The sequence below is a fragment of the Leucoraja erinacea genome, chromosome 20 (assembly GCF_028641065.1).
Source record: "Leucoraja erinacea ecotype New England chromosome 20, Leri_hhj_1, whole genome shotgun sequence".
Lineage (NCBI taxonomy): Eukaryota > Metazoa > Chordata > Chondrichthyes > Rajiformes > Rajidae > Leucoraja > Leucoraja erinaceus.
The window spans coordinates 35,347,387-35,364,947 of NC_073396.1; the positions used below are offsets into that span (position 1 = coordinate 35,347,387).

The 17,561-nt window shown below is 44.1% G+C and overlaps 1 protein-coding gene across 1 annotated transcript in view; it reads right to left on the reverse strand.

Moving 5' to 3' along the window:
- snx29 (sorting nexin 29) overlaps window positions 1–17,561 on the reverse strand; it is a 695,647-nt gene that overhangs the window by 639,769 nt on the left and 38,317 nt on the right. The window contains exons 5-6 of the mRNA XM_055651849.1: window positions 9,987–10,167; window positions 6,469–6,539 (exon numbers count right to left, since the gene is read on the reverse strand). Coding sequence (XP_055507824.1) covers window positions 6,469–6,539; window positions 9,987–10,167 — 252 coding nt within the window. The remainder of the gene's footprint in view (window positions 1–6,468; window positions 6,540–9,986; window positions 10,168–17,561) is intronic.

Genomic DNA, 17,561 nt, shown 5'->3' on the forward strand with positions numbered 1-17,561 from the left:
ACTATTGATGGCACTGTAGCCCAAACAGTTATCATGATGAAGGCTTGTTAAGAATTCTAATACAGCCGGAATGTTGTTTGCCCTCTGGTCCAAGTTGTTGCGGAGGCAGAATAAGGCCCATTTCTTTATGTGTCCCAGGTACTGCTTTCTTGTTGATAGTCTTTGGGCCGATGAGATCAGATTCATTGTCCTGTCTGAGAGCCCCATGCCGTGTAGTGGGTCTTTTAGACTCTACAAATCAATAGATCCATAGTCTTATGGCATGGATGGCTATCCCCTGTTACTGGATGAGTTAATAGTTTTGAACTGTTTTCAATGAGGGAACATGGTTCTAAAACCATCCCGTGTATGACAGAATACCACGGTTGAGTAGGCCAATCGGGTACTATGAGAATCCCAGATGCCAAGTCTTGTTGAATTTTCCTTAGCACCCGATTGATGAGGCAGAACGGGGGAAAAGCATAAAAGAAACAATTCCCCCAATGCAAAGAGAAAGCATCTGTAGCTTCTGCCCCAGGGTCTGGTTCCCAAGAAACATACCTTGGTAATTGGTGATTCAACCTTGATGCAAACAAATCAATATCTGGTCTACCATATTTTGCTGTAATTTTTGCAAATATATCTTTATTTAACATCCATTCCGTGTTCTCATTAAATTTACGTGACCTGGTGTCTGCCACCAAATTTAGCTTACCTGGAAGGTAAGTAGCCGATATCCATATATTTCTTTGGATACACCACTGCCAAATTAAATTAGCCAATTGATCACAAGATGTCGAAATGTTTCCACCCATATGATTGATATATGCTACTGTGGTGGTATTATCAATTTGTAATCGTACATGCTGGTGGTTAATAGCTGAGCAATACGACTTAAGGCCATAAAATGCCCCTAACATTTCTAGGTAATTAATTCCATGTGAATTAAGCAAAAGTGCCTCTTCTTCCTTCCATCTCCCACCACAACTAGAAACAGAGTTAGTTGCTCCCCAACCAATGGCGCTGGCATCTGTTTGTAATACCATAGACGGGTTGTCAATAATAATGGGGTTTGAGCAATACCTAATATTCTGAACCCACCACTGTAACTCAATGATAGCTTCGCTAGGCAGCTCCATAGGTCTATCAAAATGACCTTTATTAATTTTGAGTGCTCTAATTTTGGATCTTTGCAAATTTTGATAATGTAATGGTCCAAATTGTGTGGCCGGAAAAGTGGCCACAATCTTCCCAATTATTTGGGCCACCCGTCTAATGGAAGGTCTGATGGTGTTAAGAAGCACGCTGCAATCCTCCTGCAAGGCTGTAGCTTTATTTATAGGTAAGGTTATTAACATAGTGACCGTGTTAATGGTGAACCCCAAATAATCCATATTAGTTGCTGGTATCAAATTACATTTAATTGGATGGATAACAAACCCTAGCTGTTCAAACAAAAGTTTAGTAGCGCGCACTGTTTGATATGCCAATTCATAAGTAGAGCCCACAATAAAGATGTCATCTAAATATGCCATCACCGTATGGCTTTGTTTACGTAACAACGCCAAAGCGGGTTTAAGTATTTTTGTAAATAACCTAGGAGCAGACGTGAGCCCATTTGGTAAGGCTCTATACTGCCAAAGTTCCCCCATCCAATTAAACTTCAAAAACCGTCTGTGATCCCTGCTAATGGGTACTGTATAATAAGCATCTTTTAAATCAATGCTTGCCATATAGAAACTTGTTGACACTAATTCTTTAGCAGTAATAAAAGTATCCATTTTAAAGTGAATATGTTGAACAAAAGTGTTCAATGTAGAAAGGTCAATAATAATCCTGCAACCCCCATCTTTTTTATTTCTAATGAAGATGTTAGATACAAATTCCAATTTTTCATGAACAGTACGCTCAATCACACCTTTAGAGGACAACCTTAGTAGCTCCCCATGGGCTTTAAATAGTTCCTCTTTAGCAAGGACAAAAGTCCTTTGAGGTGTATGTTGTACTGGGGGTTTATGGGGATAAATAAATTCTATAAGATAACCTTGAATACTGCTAAGAATATATGAGTCTGTAGTGATTCTACCCCATACATAACTATAGTATTGCAACCTCCCCCCCCACCATAGTGGGACCCTTATTTATAGCAGAACCATACCCACCTACCTCCATGGTTACTGGTGGTTTACTTATTTTTTGGGTTTCTTGAAAAAGGGGGGTTCCGGTTTGATGTTCTTGCGGTTTAGATTGTGAGGTTGAGGGTTCCGTGTCTTCCAGGGTGGCCGGCCCTGGCCGTATCCTAAAAAAGGCTGCGGTTGGTATTGTTGAGGTTTGACAGAACGGCTGGTGTGAGCCACATTCTTGGGTCTTGCGTATGGCTCGTACCTTGCTCCAAAATATGCCTTCGCACTGGCCTTAATGAGCCCAAGTGTTTTCGCTTCCTCGTCAAGTTGTTTGACTTGAGCGGTCAGATCTTTACCAAACAACAGAGTTGATGTACTAGCCGTCTTCTGCCTGCAGATAGGCGCATACCTGGGGTCTAGCGTTGGCTGAATGGCCGTCTTCCGCATGTTATTCAGTTCGTACTGCACATTGCAGAACAGAGCAAGCGCATCCTGGTGATTCTTTGTAAGCTCTGTCTTGTCCAATGTGCGGGTGTACGCCGTGATTCCCGCTGTCAGTCCCTTGAGTGCTCTCTGAATTTTTAGGTCTTGATTCCGAATGGTCCTCCCCATATGTTGCCAGATGGATTGGTTCACAGCAGGCACTTGCAATGCCTCACAATTCCCCGGTGGCAGATGTCTGGCCAGAGTTTCGGTGAATATGTCTTGCTGTAGTTTATGGCCAGACATATAGCTGATGCTGGCTGCCATCCGGGGATCCAAGTCTACCCCAGTTTGACTCGGCATAAAGTACGTGGCAACCATGTCCAGCAGAGTCCCTGCCTTATTGGGATCATGTGCCTCCGTATTGTCAGGCTCTGGCCCCTCAGGGTCCTGCCCACTCTCCTCCGAGGAGTCTGAAATTTGTGGGGGTCCCTCACGGGGTACCCTAATAGGGCTTGCCTGCTCACTCTGGCAAGTCTCCTTATCGGGACTGCCACTATTAATGAGCTCCACGAGCAGCTCCTTTAACCGCTCCCTGTGCTGGGCTGCACTAGGCATTTTAAACTGCCCCAGCTCATGCAGGCTTCCAGCAATTTGCTCTGCCCTAGTATATCCCAGCTGCTCCCGACCCTGGTACTCACAGGTGTCGGCTTGTGGGCTTGCTTCCTTGGGGCGCTGACCACTGAGTTCCTTAGTTTGTCCCCGGTCCGTGGCGTCTTTTGAGTGCTCTGAATGCACCCATTCATAACGGGTTGATTGCAGCCCGCGCTCCTCAGCCGTAGTATATTGACACGGGCTGGTCTGCCGTTGCGGGAAAAAGTCGGGTTTCTCTAAGTGATGCGTCTTCCTGCGAACTTTCCCTCCCGTTTTGGCCATAGGTTTTGGTGGTGCCAGAACTGTTTCTGGCACCGCTGGTACTTCTGTCGGAATGTCCATACTCGGTGGCTGCTGTTCCTGCCGTTCACTGGTGTTTTCCACCCGTTTGTCTGGCAGCTTCTTTGCAAGCCGTTTTCTAGTAACTCTATCCATTTCCACCTGAAATGTAAAATGTAGAGACCTTACCTGCCTTTTGCTGGTCCTTTTGTACTCTCCCGTTGCAGGGGACGTCCTCCCCCTCCTGTTTGACTCGTACAATGCGTGTAGCGATAAGACACGCATGCGCTGGAAGCGGGGTTCTTCACGAAGTCACTCACGTGACTCCGAAGTAAAATGTGCTTTTTCAGGTTGGCTGCCAGTGACTAGTGGAATTCCCGCAAGGGCCGGTGCTGGGCCGCTTCTCTTCGTTGTATATTCATGATTTGGATAAGGGGATTAAAGGCTTTTTGGCCAAGTTTGCAGAAAAATTGGATTAGGAGGCAGAGATCAGCCATTGAGTCCACACCGACATTCAATCATGGCTGATCTCAGCCTCCTAATCCCATTTTCTGCAAGTTTCTCATAGCCCTCAATTTCCTGACTTTACAAAAATGTATCTGCTGGTTGGAGACTATTGAGCAACTTAAACATATAAGTTTTATTTACATGAGGCAGCATAAACTTACAACTAGAACAGTAATCACATTCATGCCAATTATAAGATCATTAATTCAGCAATTTATTGGGAAAAATTGCATCATGGAGGAAAATATTAATTTCAGTTAAACATAGGCACTGGTGAAAGTGGTGTTCATAATAGGTCCGCAGAAACTAATGGGCCTGTCCCACTTAGGTAAAGTTTTAGGCGACTACAGGAGACTATGCAGTCACCACATGGTTGCCACATGTTCGTGGGTGTTTGCTGGGGAGTCCCCTTCATGGGAGTGAGTAGTTCCTGCATTCTCAGGCCAAGTCGTGGCTTTATTCTGGTCGCCGCAAAATTTTCAACGACCAGAATGAAGACGCCTTGGAGAGTAGCGAGAATTCCCGTGCCGTAGGTGGGTCGCCAGAAGGTCCTTGTGGGTCGCCAGGATGTCGTAGGTTGTTGTAAGTTGTAACCGATACTGACTGGTGAATTTCATTGGCTCATTGTGGAAAAAAAACATAAACAGTCGTGTTCAGAACCAAGGATAACCGACCACAACCAAGGTAATGTTAATGTCCACCGATCTTCACAGCCGTGTATCTCTGGTTTCTTAAAGGTTGGCTCCATTCCTTCTCCCCACATCGTCTCCCCCTTCTCCCTCCCACATTTAAAGGACTTAAGTGAGACTTCCTGTACACTGTGCTTTCACCGTCTACAGCTCCAACCATCCTGTTCATCGTGGCGTGTGGCTGTATCACATTGGCTTTGCACCGTGTGAATTTTACTCAGAGAGCATCTCCCCGCTTGCCCTGTCCCCAACCTGCAGTGTGTGTCTGTGTCTGTGTCTGTGTCTGTGTCTGTGTTTGGCGGCGCGACTCACCCGTTGCAGCTGCCCCTACAGCCTGTCTGTCTTTTTTTTTTTTGTCTAGTTAAATGTAGTGTTTGGTGTTTTTAATACTCGTTTTAAATGTGTGTATATGTGGGGGGGGGGGGGGGGGGGGGGGGGGGGGCAGGGAGAAACTATTTAAAATCTCTTCCCTGTCGGACAGACCCGACCTTTTCCCTGTCGGGTCTCCGTTGTCATTGGGGCCTAGCACCGTGGAGCGACCTCCAACCTGAACGACCCGGGGGCTCGGGAGACTGCGGAGCTGCGAACTACTGACCATCGTGGGGCTGGCCGGCCTCGGAGCGTGGGGAGCGGTGGTGACTCGCTGCTTTCGCACCAGCAGCCTTGCAGGGACGTCCAGCCCGCTGCTGCGACTCGACTCCTGGGGCTTGGAGGCTCCAGCAACGCAGCTGCAGGTCCGGTGGACCGGGACGTCGGGAGCTCGCGGGTCCGGGGGGGGGGGGGGGAGAGACCGCTTCCCGGAGCTCCCGCAACGCGACTTCTCCAGCCCGTGTCGCGGGGTTGGAACGACCCGGACCAGGACCGTACATCACCTGGCGCGGCTTCATGGACGTGGGACTCACCATCGCCCGTGGGGGTTCCAACCTTGTACTTTCAGACCGGGAGCGGGGCCGTAAATCGCCCCGCGCGGCCTAAAATGGCCGTGGGACTTATCATCACCCACCTGGGGCTTGGACATCGGGAGAGAAATTGAGAGCAGGGGAGAGAAAAGACTTTGCCTTCCATCACAGTGGGTTCACTGTGATGGATGTTTGTGTGAATTTAATTGTGTGTATGTCTGTAGGACATTGTCTTTGTTTGTATGGCTGTGTAAACAAAATTTCGTTTGAGTCTCACTGGGGCTCAAATGACAATAAATTTGTATTGTATTGTATTGTGTCTGTGTCTGTGTCTGTGTGTCTGATGTACTATTGGCGTAATCTTATGTTCTCAACAAATATAACATTTTACTGTCAACCCTACGAGGTGTGCTGCAGAGAAAGTTACAATGTGCTGATGTTGTACCACATTCTGCGCAAAAATTACTTCTACAGGTCACATGCGTCTACAGGAGAAATTTTTAAATCAAAAGTAGGTCAAATTGCAAACCGTAACAACAAAACCTTCAAAATAAATCGGAATCCCATAATAGGTCCTAAACAGCTATACTAACAAAGTGCTGGAGTAATCCAGTGGGTTAGGCAGCATCTGAGGGAGGGAATGGCAGGCGTTGTTTTGGATTGGGATCCTGCTTCAGACTGATTCAGCATCTGCATGATTTACAATATTTTTTTCCTTAAACACATCATTCTGCAGCCATTGTTTTGGCCTGCCAACATTTGCATATAAAACCCCATTTGTTTCAGGGAACCTGCAGAAAATCAGGATCTACTACTTGCAGACCAATTTTATACTCTTATGTGAACATCAACACATATTCAAAATATAATGAAAGCAAATGAAAATTGCTTTAGATACATCAATTTGCATCCTACCTGCTGCCATGGTTGGAAGCATGCTTGCACGTTCTTCATCCCTCATAAAGGACCAATCTTCATAGAAGACACTAAAAATCATGTGGAAAACAAGACACAAGGGTAATTTATATGTGCATTTAACATCATAAATCAGAATAAATTTGAAAAAATTCAAATCTATTTTCAAAATCTTTTCAGACTTCCTGATATATTCCAACTCTTGCAGTTACTTAAGAAGCTGGATTACTTTATCTACAAGTGAAAATGTTCATCCCATTAATTCCTTCACACTGATGCAGTGATCAAGAAAGCACATCAGTATTCTACATTCTGAGGCATCTGAGAAGATGCAGCATGTTCATGAGCATTCCTTGAACCCCTACAGATGTTCTATTCTGCCAGGATGCATTTCAACCCTGTATTGCAACTACTCTGCTATTGACTCTTGAATCTGCAGAACATCCCAGTCCATCACTTCCTTCATCTAGTCCATCTGCACAGTGCTTAGCATGAGGAAAACATGAAGTATCATCAAGGATGGCTGTTACGCTGGTTATTCTCTTACTTTTCCAACTGCTGGGAGAAAATACAGGAGCTTGCAAACTCAGGCAGTGAGACTTTCTCACCTCTTTCTCACCACCTTTCCCGAGTTGCTGCCATGCACTCTTCCTCTGAACTCTATCTCACTTAGTTATTATGATATTGTACTTTCAATTTTTTTATACAACTTTGTATTGCACTACAATCTTGAAGCAGTGTTATTATGCACTCAACATTGTATTTATGGTTGTATTTATCATTCCTGTATATACTCTGTTTAGAAGGAATTTCATTACACCTTGATGTATTTAATAAACATATTTAACAATAAACTAATCTGATCTGAATCTGTAAGCTAGTTTCTCTGATCAATATGGATTTTATGAATGTGCAAGATAATGAACATTCTGGGAATAGATAAATACACATTCAATTGTCGCCCCATTACCAAAATGCAATATTTGAAATGCCTCCAGAAATTAATTAGAGAGTGTGTTACATATCAAGTTTTTGAACAGATATATTTGACTTTCAAACTATGATCTTTCCCTGTCCAATAGTATAAATGGAATATGATAGGAGCAATATTAGGTGGGATAAGATGTGGGAATTGTAAATTAAAAATTAATGGTAGACCCACAATTCTAGAGTAACTCAGTGGAACAGGAAGCATCTCTGGAGAGAAGGAATGGGTGACGTTTTGGGTTGTGAACCTTCTTCAGACTACCTTCAGTCTATCTTCGATTACTAGCATCTGCAGTTCTTTCCGACAAATAAAAAAATTAAATCAGTTTTATCATTGATGTGCAAGAATATCTTGAGAATTTACGAAGATTTGGAAACACCCGTTCATAGTGAACATATACAAACATTCTGATTTGATGAGGTTTATCTTTAAAGGGGAAACTTCTGCAATGGATAGAAAATAGTAGAGTAAAGACATCATATTTGCAGGAATAGCCTAGAGCTGTTGATTCCTGACATCAAATCTCCTAAAGGAACTATTCTGAGCTCAGCTTTGGAAAGAGATCACTAGGCAAACAGAGGAAAAGATTTAGGAATATGATTCGAGTCACTCGGAACAATTGTACTATCTGGGAATCTTGGCCCATGACCATAGAGTCATAGTGTCACATAGTCATAGAGTGATGCAGTGTGGAAACGGGTCCTTCAGCCCAACTTGCCCACGCTCGCCAACATGTCCCAGCTACACTAGTCCCACCTGCTGCGTTTGGTCAAATGCCTGAGATGGGGCATTAGGAATGGCATTAATAATAATAATGGCATTAACAATATCAGGTCTACACATCTGAAAATCTCAGAAGCCCTGATCAGTGGCAGAAGGTGTACATCTAGTCAAGTCAAGTTTATTCGTCACATACACATACGAGATGTGCAGTGAAATGAAAAGTGGCAATGCTCTTGGACTTTGTGCAAAAAGACAAACAAACAAACAACCAAACAAACTACAAACAGAATCACATATTCTTTTACATCTTAAATATTGTGGGCGGAAGGAAAAAGGTTCAGTAAAGTTAGTCCCTGGTGAGATAGTAGTTTACAGTCCGAATGGCCTCTGGGAAGAAACTCCTTCTCAACCTCTCCGTTCTCACAGCATGGCAATGGAGGTGTTTGCCTGACCTCTACTCAGAACTACCCTTCTGCATACCCTATCAATTACTTCCTGCTCGTCATGTAGAAGAAAGTCTGCAGTTCCCATATTGGCCTCATCAGCTGCCTGAACCCTCAAATCTGAATTGTCACTTAAGTCACATAACCCAGAGGTACGCCTAAAATGACTGAAATAGCCCCTCAATAACATAGAAATGAAAAATAAAGCATATTAATCATGTGCAACTTTAGATTATTACATTACTTCCTATGCTAACAAACTCTGGTTAAAATACAGAAAGTTTGATAAGCAGCAAATAAGTGTCTATTTAACTTGTTTCTGGCATTGTTTACTGAAGGAGGAACATTACCCAGAAAAATACCCCCCCCCCCCCCCCCCCCCCCCCCCCCCCCCCCCCCCAATTATTTAACTGTCATTGACCCTAACCAGCCCACGTGTCCACTCGCCATAACCTGACAAATAGGGAGAATTTTAACAAGCTGTCCCTCTATATCTGTGGATCCACCTGCCAAACCTGAAGCCCCATCCTGGAATGCCTATCTGTTATCAAAGGTTATTTACTTGTATTTAAATGTCTTTGGTAGTTGTAGTTAAAGCATAGTTCAAATTACCAAATTTACCAAGTAAAATTTCCCAAAAAATTAACAACATTTAACAAGTTTACTTTAAAATATTGATATCAAATTATTAATATTAACATTAAGCTGAAGCACAGTGGAAAAAATCCTATAATGCTTAACTTCAAAGAATGACGTTCCAGGAATGAAGTTAATACATGGGACTTTATGGCATGACTGTTATTTGTCAGTTCAATCCTGAATGTTATCAAGGTGGACACAAAATGCTGGAGTAACTCAACAGGACAGACAGCATCTCAGGAGAAAAAGAGTGGGTGACGTTTGGGGTCGAGACCCTTCATTATCAAGGTCTTGCTTCCTGGAGGCAGCAACTGCTTTTTGCAAATAGTAAAAAGAATTAGACGTGTACTCTGCAAACGTTCACACTGTCAACCCCATGACAGAAGCAACTGAAGAGAGTTGGGTTTGGAACACTTGAATAAACTTGATGGTCTGGAGGCAGCCATTTGGCTCAGCCGATTGGTGCTTTGTCTTTGGACACGGTGGCAAGGGCATTGGCAAGATGGAGGTCAAAGGTACTGGCCCACAAGAAGCTCATGACGTGCTGTTCACAACCAAACGCCATATCAGTGTATAATCTAAAATGATTAAATCATGGTGTGAATCAAACTAGCAACTTCCTGATAGGAGATCAACAAATCAAGCCAAATTACATTATAGTGACTACCTACATTTATGTAAGATACCTTTATCTTACAACCAACAAAATGTCTCAATCACATTACCTTAGCTGGTTTCCATCACCAAGAAGCATGTGCATATATCGTTCGAGTGAATGTTCATTCAGTGCAGATCGGAGCCAAGCTCTGCCCCGACCTATATCTGTGGTGATATTCCTTAAAGAACAGTATCGCTGTAGCTCATGTTTGTTCATATGCTCTCTTACATAATACCAATAAACAGGCTCTGAAAAGTAAACAAAATGTAATATTTAGAATCTAATTGTATAAATAAACATATTTTCTATACATAACAGTACACGTCTGCTTACGTGACAGAATAAATATAAAAGCTTAGCTCGACAATTATGCCATTTGTTGCAATGCATAAAAGTCAGTACATTATGTCTGCAACTGATTTAAAAGGAAAAACAATTTAATTCCACCTGAGCATCATGTGATTTATCTGAACACAGCCTTGATTCATAGCTGAAACCGAATTTGAGCAATACATCTTCAAATTACCTTTGCCCATTCAGATTTAGAATGTAGAATTCTAATAACAAACTATCTTGCTTCAATCAAACAATCAATCTAAAGCCATTAGGGAGATATGGACGTCAGAGAGATTCAATGAAAAGACAACATAAAATATCACTCATCACAAATCACATGTTGAAGTTTATGCCTTAAGTAAGAAAAGTTACAGATTCAGCAGTTGTCTTGCAGGAAATGGATAAGCACTTGAAGAAAGAAATTGCATGGAAATGGGGAAACAGCTCAGAAATATAACTCACAGTATTGCTCTTCAAATGAGCTGGCAAGATGCAGCAGGCAAAATGGCTTCATCCTGTACTGAGCAATTATACACTTTAAAAAACTTCCAGAAAGAAGAACGGTCTCATTGAAAATTCTTACAGGCCTTCTTAAAATTATACTTAGTTTAGTGTATTGTCACATATACTGAGATACAGTGAAAAGCTGTACAGTGTTAAAAAAAAAATAAGTTTGGTGGTTTTCTCAAATTATACATTGTTCATTTTAGTTCTAATCAATTTGGATTCACAGTTGCATGTGGCTCATGATTATTATATTTGACAACAGCGAGATAAGCACATTTTTGCTCTTATGTTTTTGGCTCACATTTTCAAGTTCAGTAGTTGCGAAAGTCCAAATAAGGTTGAATAAAATCAAAAGGAGAAAAAATATAATCTTATAGGAACACCGCGAAGCACAAAAGCGTAATTATTTTTTTAAATACAGTGCTTTGCCCTGGAACACAAATGACTTAGTTTAAAACGTCTAGTTTTTATTTAACTACTAGACTAAGTGGGACCTGTTTGGGGGGAGGGGGGGGGGGGGTGGGAATGGGGGTAGGCGAGGAGGGGTGTGGGGGAAGGGGGTTGTGGGGGGGGGGTGGGGTGGGGGTAGGGGTGTGGGGGAGGGAGGTAGGGGGTGGTGGGGGGAGGAGGAGGGAGGGGTGTGGGGGATTGGGAGGAGGGGTGTGGGGGGGGGGAGGGAAGGAGGGCTGTGGGGATAGGGGGGGGAGGGGTGTGGGGATGGGGAGGAGGGGTGTGGGGGGAGGGGAACGGAGGAGGGGTGTGGGGTGGGAAGGGGTGGGGGTGTGGAGGGAGGGTGAGGTGGAGGAGGGGAGGGGGTGTGTGGGGGGGGGAGGAGTGTGGGGATGGGGGATGAGGGGTGTGTGGGGAGGGGGAGGAGGGGTGTGGGAGGTAGGGGATGTGTGTGGGAGGGGGAGGGGTGTGTGGGGAGGGGTGTGTGGGGGGGGGGGGGAGTGGGTGTGGGGGGGGGGGTGTTTGGGGAGGGGTGTGTTTTGGGAGGGGTGTGTTTGGGAGGGGTGTGTGTGTGGGGTGTGTGCGTGGGGGGTGTGTGTGGGGGGGGGGTGTGTGTGGGGGGGGGTGTGTGTGGGGGGGGGTGTGTGGCGGGAGGTGTGTGGGGGAAGGGGGAGTGGTGTGTGTGGTGGGGGAGGGGTGTGTGGACACGGGAGGGGGACTACGGCTTTACTCAGCGTTTCCCGGCCCCTGAGTAAGGTGGCGAAAAATTGTAGCGGTATTGGGTACCGTTTTAACACAAATTTAAAAATAACTCAAACTGGAAGAGGACAAGATGAGAGCTTTAGTTAAGTATAGATTATGCAAGTCAAGTAGGGTCCTGATAATTTGACCACTGTTATGGGCTGGATCTCAAACAGTGATGAAGAGTACAGGAAGGAGATAGAGAACTTAGTAACAAGGTGTCAAGACCACAGCCTCTCCCTCCACATTAACAAGGCGAAGGAGCTAATTATGAACTTCAGGAAGTGAGATGGTATGCACACCCCAACCAGCATCAATGGTGTCAAAGTGGAAATGTTCCAAAGTTTCTAGTTTCTCAACACAAATATCACCAACAATTTGTCCGCAATGTGGTTGGATCACATTAAAGGTATGGCCAAGAAACCACACCAACAATCAAAGATCACTTGCATGGTCATTTCCTCTTCTCCCCGCTCCCGTCAGACAGAAGATACAAAAGCTTAAAAGCATGTACCAGCAGATCAGGAACAATTTCTTCCCTCCTGTTATCAGACTATAGAATGGTTCTCCCATAAGCAAAGGTGCAGTCCGAATTTTCCAACCTACCTCATTGCAGACCTTCCATTTTTTTCCTGCAATTTCTCTGTAACTGTTAGACCATAGTAGTGTGGACTGCAGGGAGACACAAAATGCTGGAGTAACTCAGCCGGACAGGCAGCATCTCTGGAGAGAAAGAATGGATGACGTTTCTGGTCAAGACCCTTCTTCAGTCTTGACCCGAAATGTCACCCATTCCTTCTCTCCAGAGATGCTTCCTGAACCGCTGAGTTACTACAGCATTTTGTATCTTTCTTCGATTTAAACAAGCATCTGCAGTTTCTTCCTACACATGTTGTGGACTATATTCTGCACTCTGGTATTTGTCCCTTTACACTAATTGTTCTACTTGTATAGGACTTGATTGTACTAGTGATTTGACTGGTCGGCATATAAAGAAAACTTTTCACTGTGTCTTGATAGATGGATAATAAAAAAACAAAACTAATATCAGCACGTCTCATCAAATATGTCGCTTGGGCAGTTTGCACCCCAGGGGTATGAACATTGACTTCTCGAATTTCAGGTAGTTTCCACTTTTTCCTCTCCTTCTCAGCTCTGCCTCAGCCCACTGGTTCCACCTCTTCCTTTCTTCTTCCCGCCCACCCACCCCCACCCTCACATCAGTCTGAAGAAGGGTTTTGACCCGAAACGTTGCCTATTTCCTTCGCTCCATAGATGCTGCCTCACCCGCTTCGTTTCTCCAGCATTTCTGTCTACCATCCATTACATCAACTTCTTTTCAGTTGAAGGAACATGATTCAATCCACAGCTAACAATTTTGCTGCGTTACATACATCAACAGGTTATTAAATATTAAACAGGGGACAGTTCATCTAGTTAGTTAATAAGGATGAACAAATAGTATTACTGAGCATTTCTTTACATTAATTAAACACTAAATTTGCCGCTACTGTTGTGTTATGAAATCAAGAAGTCAGGGTGCAGAAATTCACTTTGATGACTGATATGTTAATTTTATATGCCTAACAAGATAGACAATAGGCAATAGGTGCAGGAGTAGGCCATTCGGCCCTTCGAGCCAGCAGCTCCATTCACTATGATCATGGCTGATCATCCACAATCAGTACCCCGTTCCTGCCTTCTCCCCATATCTCATCACTCCGCTATCTTTTAGAGTATCTAACTCTTGAAAGCATCCAGAGAATCGGCCTCCACTGCCTTCTGAGGCAGAGAATTCCACACATTTAGAACTCTCGTCTCCATTATAAATGGCCTACCCCTTATTCTAAAACTGTGGTGGGCCCTGGTCAGCACCCCCCACCCCCCCCCCCCCCCCCCCCCCCACACCCCCACCCCAAACATCAGGAACATGTTATCCTGCCTCTAGCGTGTCCAATTCCTTAATAATATTTTATGTTTCAATAAGATCCCCTCTCATCCTAAAATTTATCTGTACTAAACTAAAACTCTAATCGTGTGCTCTTCCGGTTTGTGGGTTTTTTCTATTTGTGCAAAAACGATACACAATAGCGCTATGATTTTTCGCCAAGTTATGCACCGTTCTGTTGTGCTGCGAGTGCGACAAGTTTTGTTCTGATTGGTGGTATATTGTAAAAGTTATCGAGGTTTAAAATTCTTAAAAAATGTGCGTGCGCAGATTCCTTCAGTCCTCGCCACGCAGATTGGTCTCTTCTTCTGTCAGTCAATGCCACGGCCGGGATGGTGACGCCCCTTCCTGCCCCGTCGTAGTGAGCCTGCCCCGCCTCACTCACAAACTCCTCTTTTCCCCCTCACAGTAACTTGTCTATCGTCTCCCCCACCACTGATGACGGCCACGGGGCGGGGGGGTTCAGTAGAGGCCCAGTGGAGGTTCAGGTCCCGACTCTCTCACCCTCATCACTCACCCCTCTCCCCCGCCCCCTGCAGCAATGGCCTGGCGGCGGCAGCGCGCAGGCAGGCAAGCAGGCACGGGCTGAGCGGCAGCAGCGGGCAGGGCGGGGACAGGCCGAGCGGCAGCAGCGGGCAGTCGGACAGGGACGAGCAGCGGCTGTGCCGGAGTGGGCAGAGGAGGGAGGGAGAGTCGAGTTGCAGGGTGTTGCAGGGCGAGCAGTTTGTGCGGATTTTCACACACACACATCTAAACCACAGCTAACAATGAATGACCTGTGGAGGAAGGAACTGCAGATGCTGATTTTTATGGATGGAGGGAGGGAGGGAGGGAAAAGGGAGGGAGGGAGGGAGGGAGGGAGGGAAAGGGAAAGGAGAGGGAGGGAGAAGTGGGGGAAGGATTGGGGGAGGGGAGGAGGAGGGGGTAAAAGTCCTGGGGAGTCGAGGAGTATGGAGGATTGAGAGTGAGGAAGAGGTAGAAAGGGAGGGGGGAAAGTTGAGGAGGAGGGGGAATAGAGTAGGTAGGAGTGGGGAATATAGGGAGAGGGCAGTGGGGGAGGTCAGGAGGGATAGTGGGGGGGGACAGGGAGGTGAGGAGTGGGGGAGAGAGGGATAGGAGGGGGTAGGAAGGGGAAATGAGTTATGGAGGGAGGGAGTGATTGAAGGCAGGGAAAAGGAGGCAGAGGGGAGGGGAGGAGGAGAGGGAAAAGAAGAGGGAGGGTGAAGAGGAGGAGGTGGGAGTGCTGGGGGATGAGGGGAAATGAGTCGTGCCTGCGCAGCTGGGGGCAATGCATGAGTGGTGCAATATTGCATTTTGGGGACAGGTTGCATTGGGGGAAAAGGCTGAGTGGTGGAATATTGAATTGGGGAACGGGTTGCATAGGCCTCCGTGTGACAGGGACCCAACGGGTCCCACTTAGTCTAGTAATTAATAAAAACTTTAATAATTAATGAAGTGTACATATACAGCTTCCTGATGGCAAAGTGTAATTGAGTCATACAGATTAAAAAGTGCGTAGACAGATTCTTCATTTGTGCTGAATTAGTTAACATCATCAATGGCGATGGAGTTGGCACCATTGCCAGCAGAAGACCAATGGAGAGAAGAAATGTAGCCAAAGAATACAAGTAAATCATGTAAATGACTACCAATGGTAAAACAAACAGCAGGCAAGAACTTTTGAAAAATTTATTGAAGAGTCATGACACACCTACAACATCTCAATAACCAGAATGCTTCCAGTTAAATGAAAATGGGATTTTAAAAGCTATTTCATGTTTGCATTGATTCATTGAAAAACTGATCGGCCTGTAAGGTTAATGATTCATTTTAATAAAGAACAATGAAGAATAAAGAACAAATGTCGGCGGCCTTTGAACATATTCAATTCAATGGGAACAATCCATGTAGCCAGAATGAAAATGGGCACAGCAACAACATTTTAATACACACTTATATCAACTATAATAGTTGGTGGTTGAACATTCCAATTTTGAATTTTTCCAATTGGAATGATTTTTGATTAGAAACATATGTCAATAACCAAAGGCTGTGTTGGTTCCAACTACCCACCAATCCACAGTGGAATACTCAAATGAGTAACAGATTTGGGCAGAGATTTGCCAGGGGCGGATCAGGATACACAATAGTTAAATTTACAGAACTGAGCCAAACAAATTATTTCAAAATAATAGCAAGCATAGCAACAATAAAAAACTGGAATTTTTCTAACTATAATTTGGATTTTTAAGCATTGGGATGTAGGAGTGTGAACAAAATACACAAAATGAGTAACCAGAATATTTTGAAAAGAGCAGTAAATACAATCGTAGACACGAAAAACTGGAGTAACTCAGCGGGACAGGCAGCATCTCTGGAGAGAAGGAATAGGTGATACAATTCAATACAATACAGCTTTATAAAGGGTGTTTTCAAACTATTTTAAATTGTTTATACCCAGTGAGATCTTTTCATTGTAGTGCAGTGTTCACCAACTGTATTGAATGCTACAATCTGTATATTGTTAACTAGAATATCCACTTTAAAAATTCACCTTCCTTGATTCATGCAAACAGAACTAAAGCCAAGAGCATTGTCAGCTAAAATTTCACAAAAGTGCCCAAGGTTTGGAAACGTCTCAGCAGCACAGGAGAAACTGCCATAGCAACTAATATCAAAGACTGATTTAACATAAGTTCATGAACAAAGATCTTCTCAAAAGATTAAAATTATTATTTGACAAGATCACCACAAGAAAATAGTCACAGCAGAAAATTACTATCTGTACTTTAGAACCTATCATAAAGACATTTCCATTGAAGGATTATGAATATAAACCCGGAAAGATATATACTCTGCAGCATTCTGCATACAAGAAATATCCCTGTAAAATTATACATCAGCAATAGTAAAGGTTTTCCATTAGAATTTGTAGTTTCCAAATTAAAATTGGGACTTTCCAATCGGGATAGAAACAGCACAATATGAAGGAACCATAAATTAAACACACATCTTGGGAAGAAAAGTTATTTGACCTGATTTTATAACTGCTGGTCAAATCAGTTCTTCCCTCGTGTTAGGAAGGAACTGCAGATGCTGGTTTACTCCAAAGATAGACACAAACTCCTGGAGTAACTCAGCGGGACAGTCTGCGGAGAGGTCTCGACCCAAAACGTCACCATTCCTTATATGCTGCCTGTCCTGCTGAGTTACTCCAGCATTTCGTGTCTATCTTCCCTCGTCTTACTCTGACGAGGAAAGCATAATGAAATGTAGTGGCTGTAAGGTCACATTCAAGAGCAGTGTCTCACTGCAGCTGATAGTTTGCTCAACAAAAGTGGATAAAACAGCACAAATATGTCTCAGTTCACCGAAAAGATTTTGCAAAATTTGAAACACTAACCATATGTTGATAAACTTGAAACAACTGCATATATTCTCAGGCTAACAAACAATATTCTGTAGGCACAAGGAACTGCAGATGCGGATTTACAAAAAAAGACAAAATGCTGGAGCAACTCAACTGTCAGCGGTATTTCTGGAGAATATGGTATAGGTGACATTTTGGATCGGGCCCCTTCTTCAGAATAATTGTGGTGGGGGGGACAAAACTAGAACAGAGGTGTTAGCGGGATAAATCCAGCAAGTGATAGGTGAATA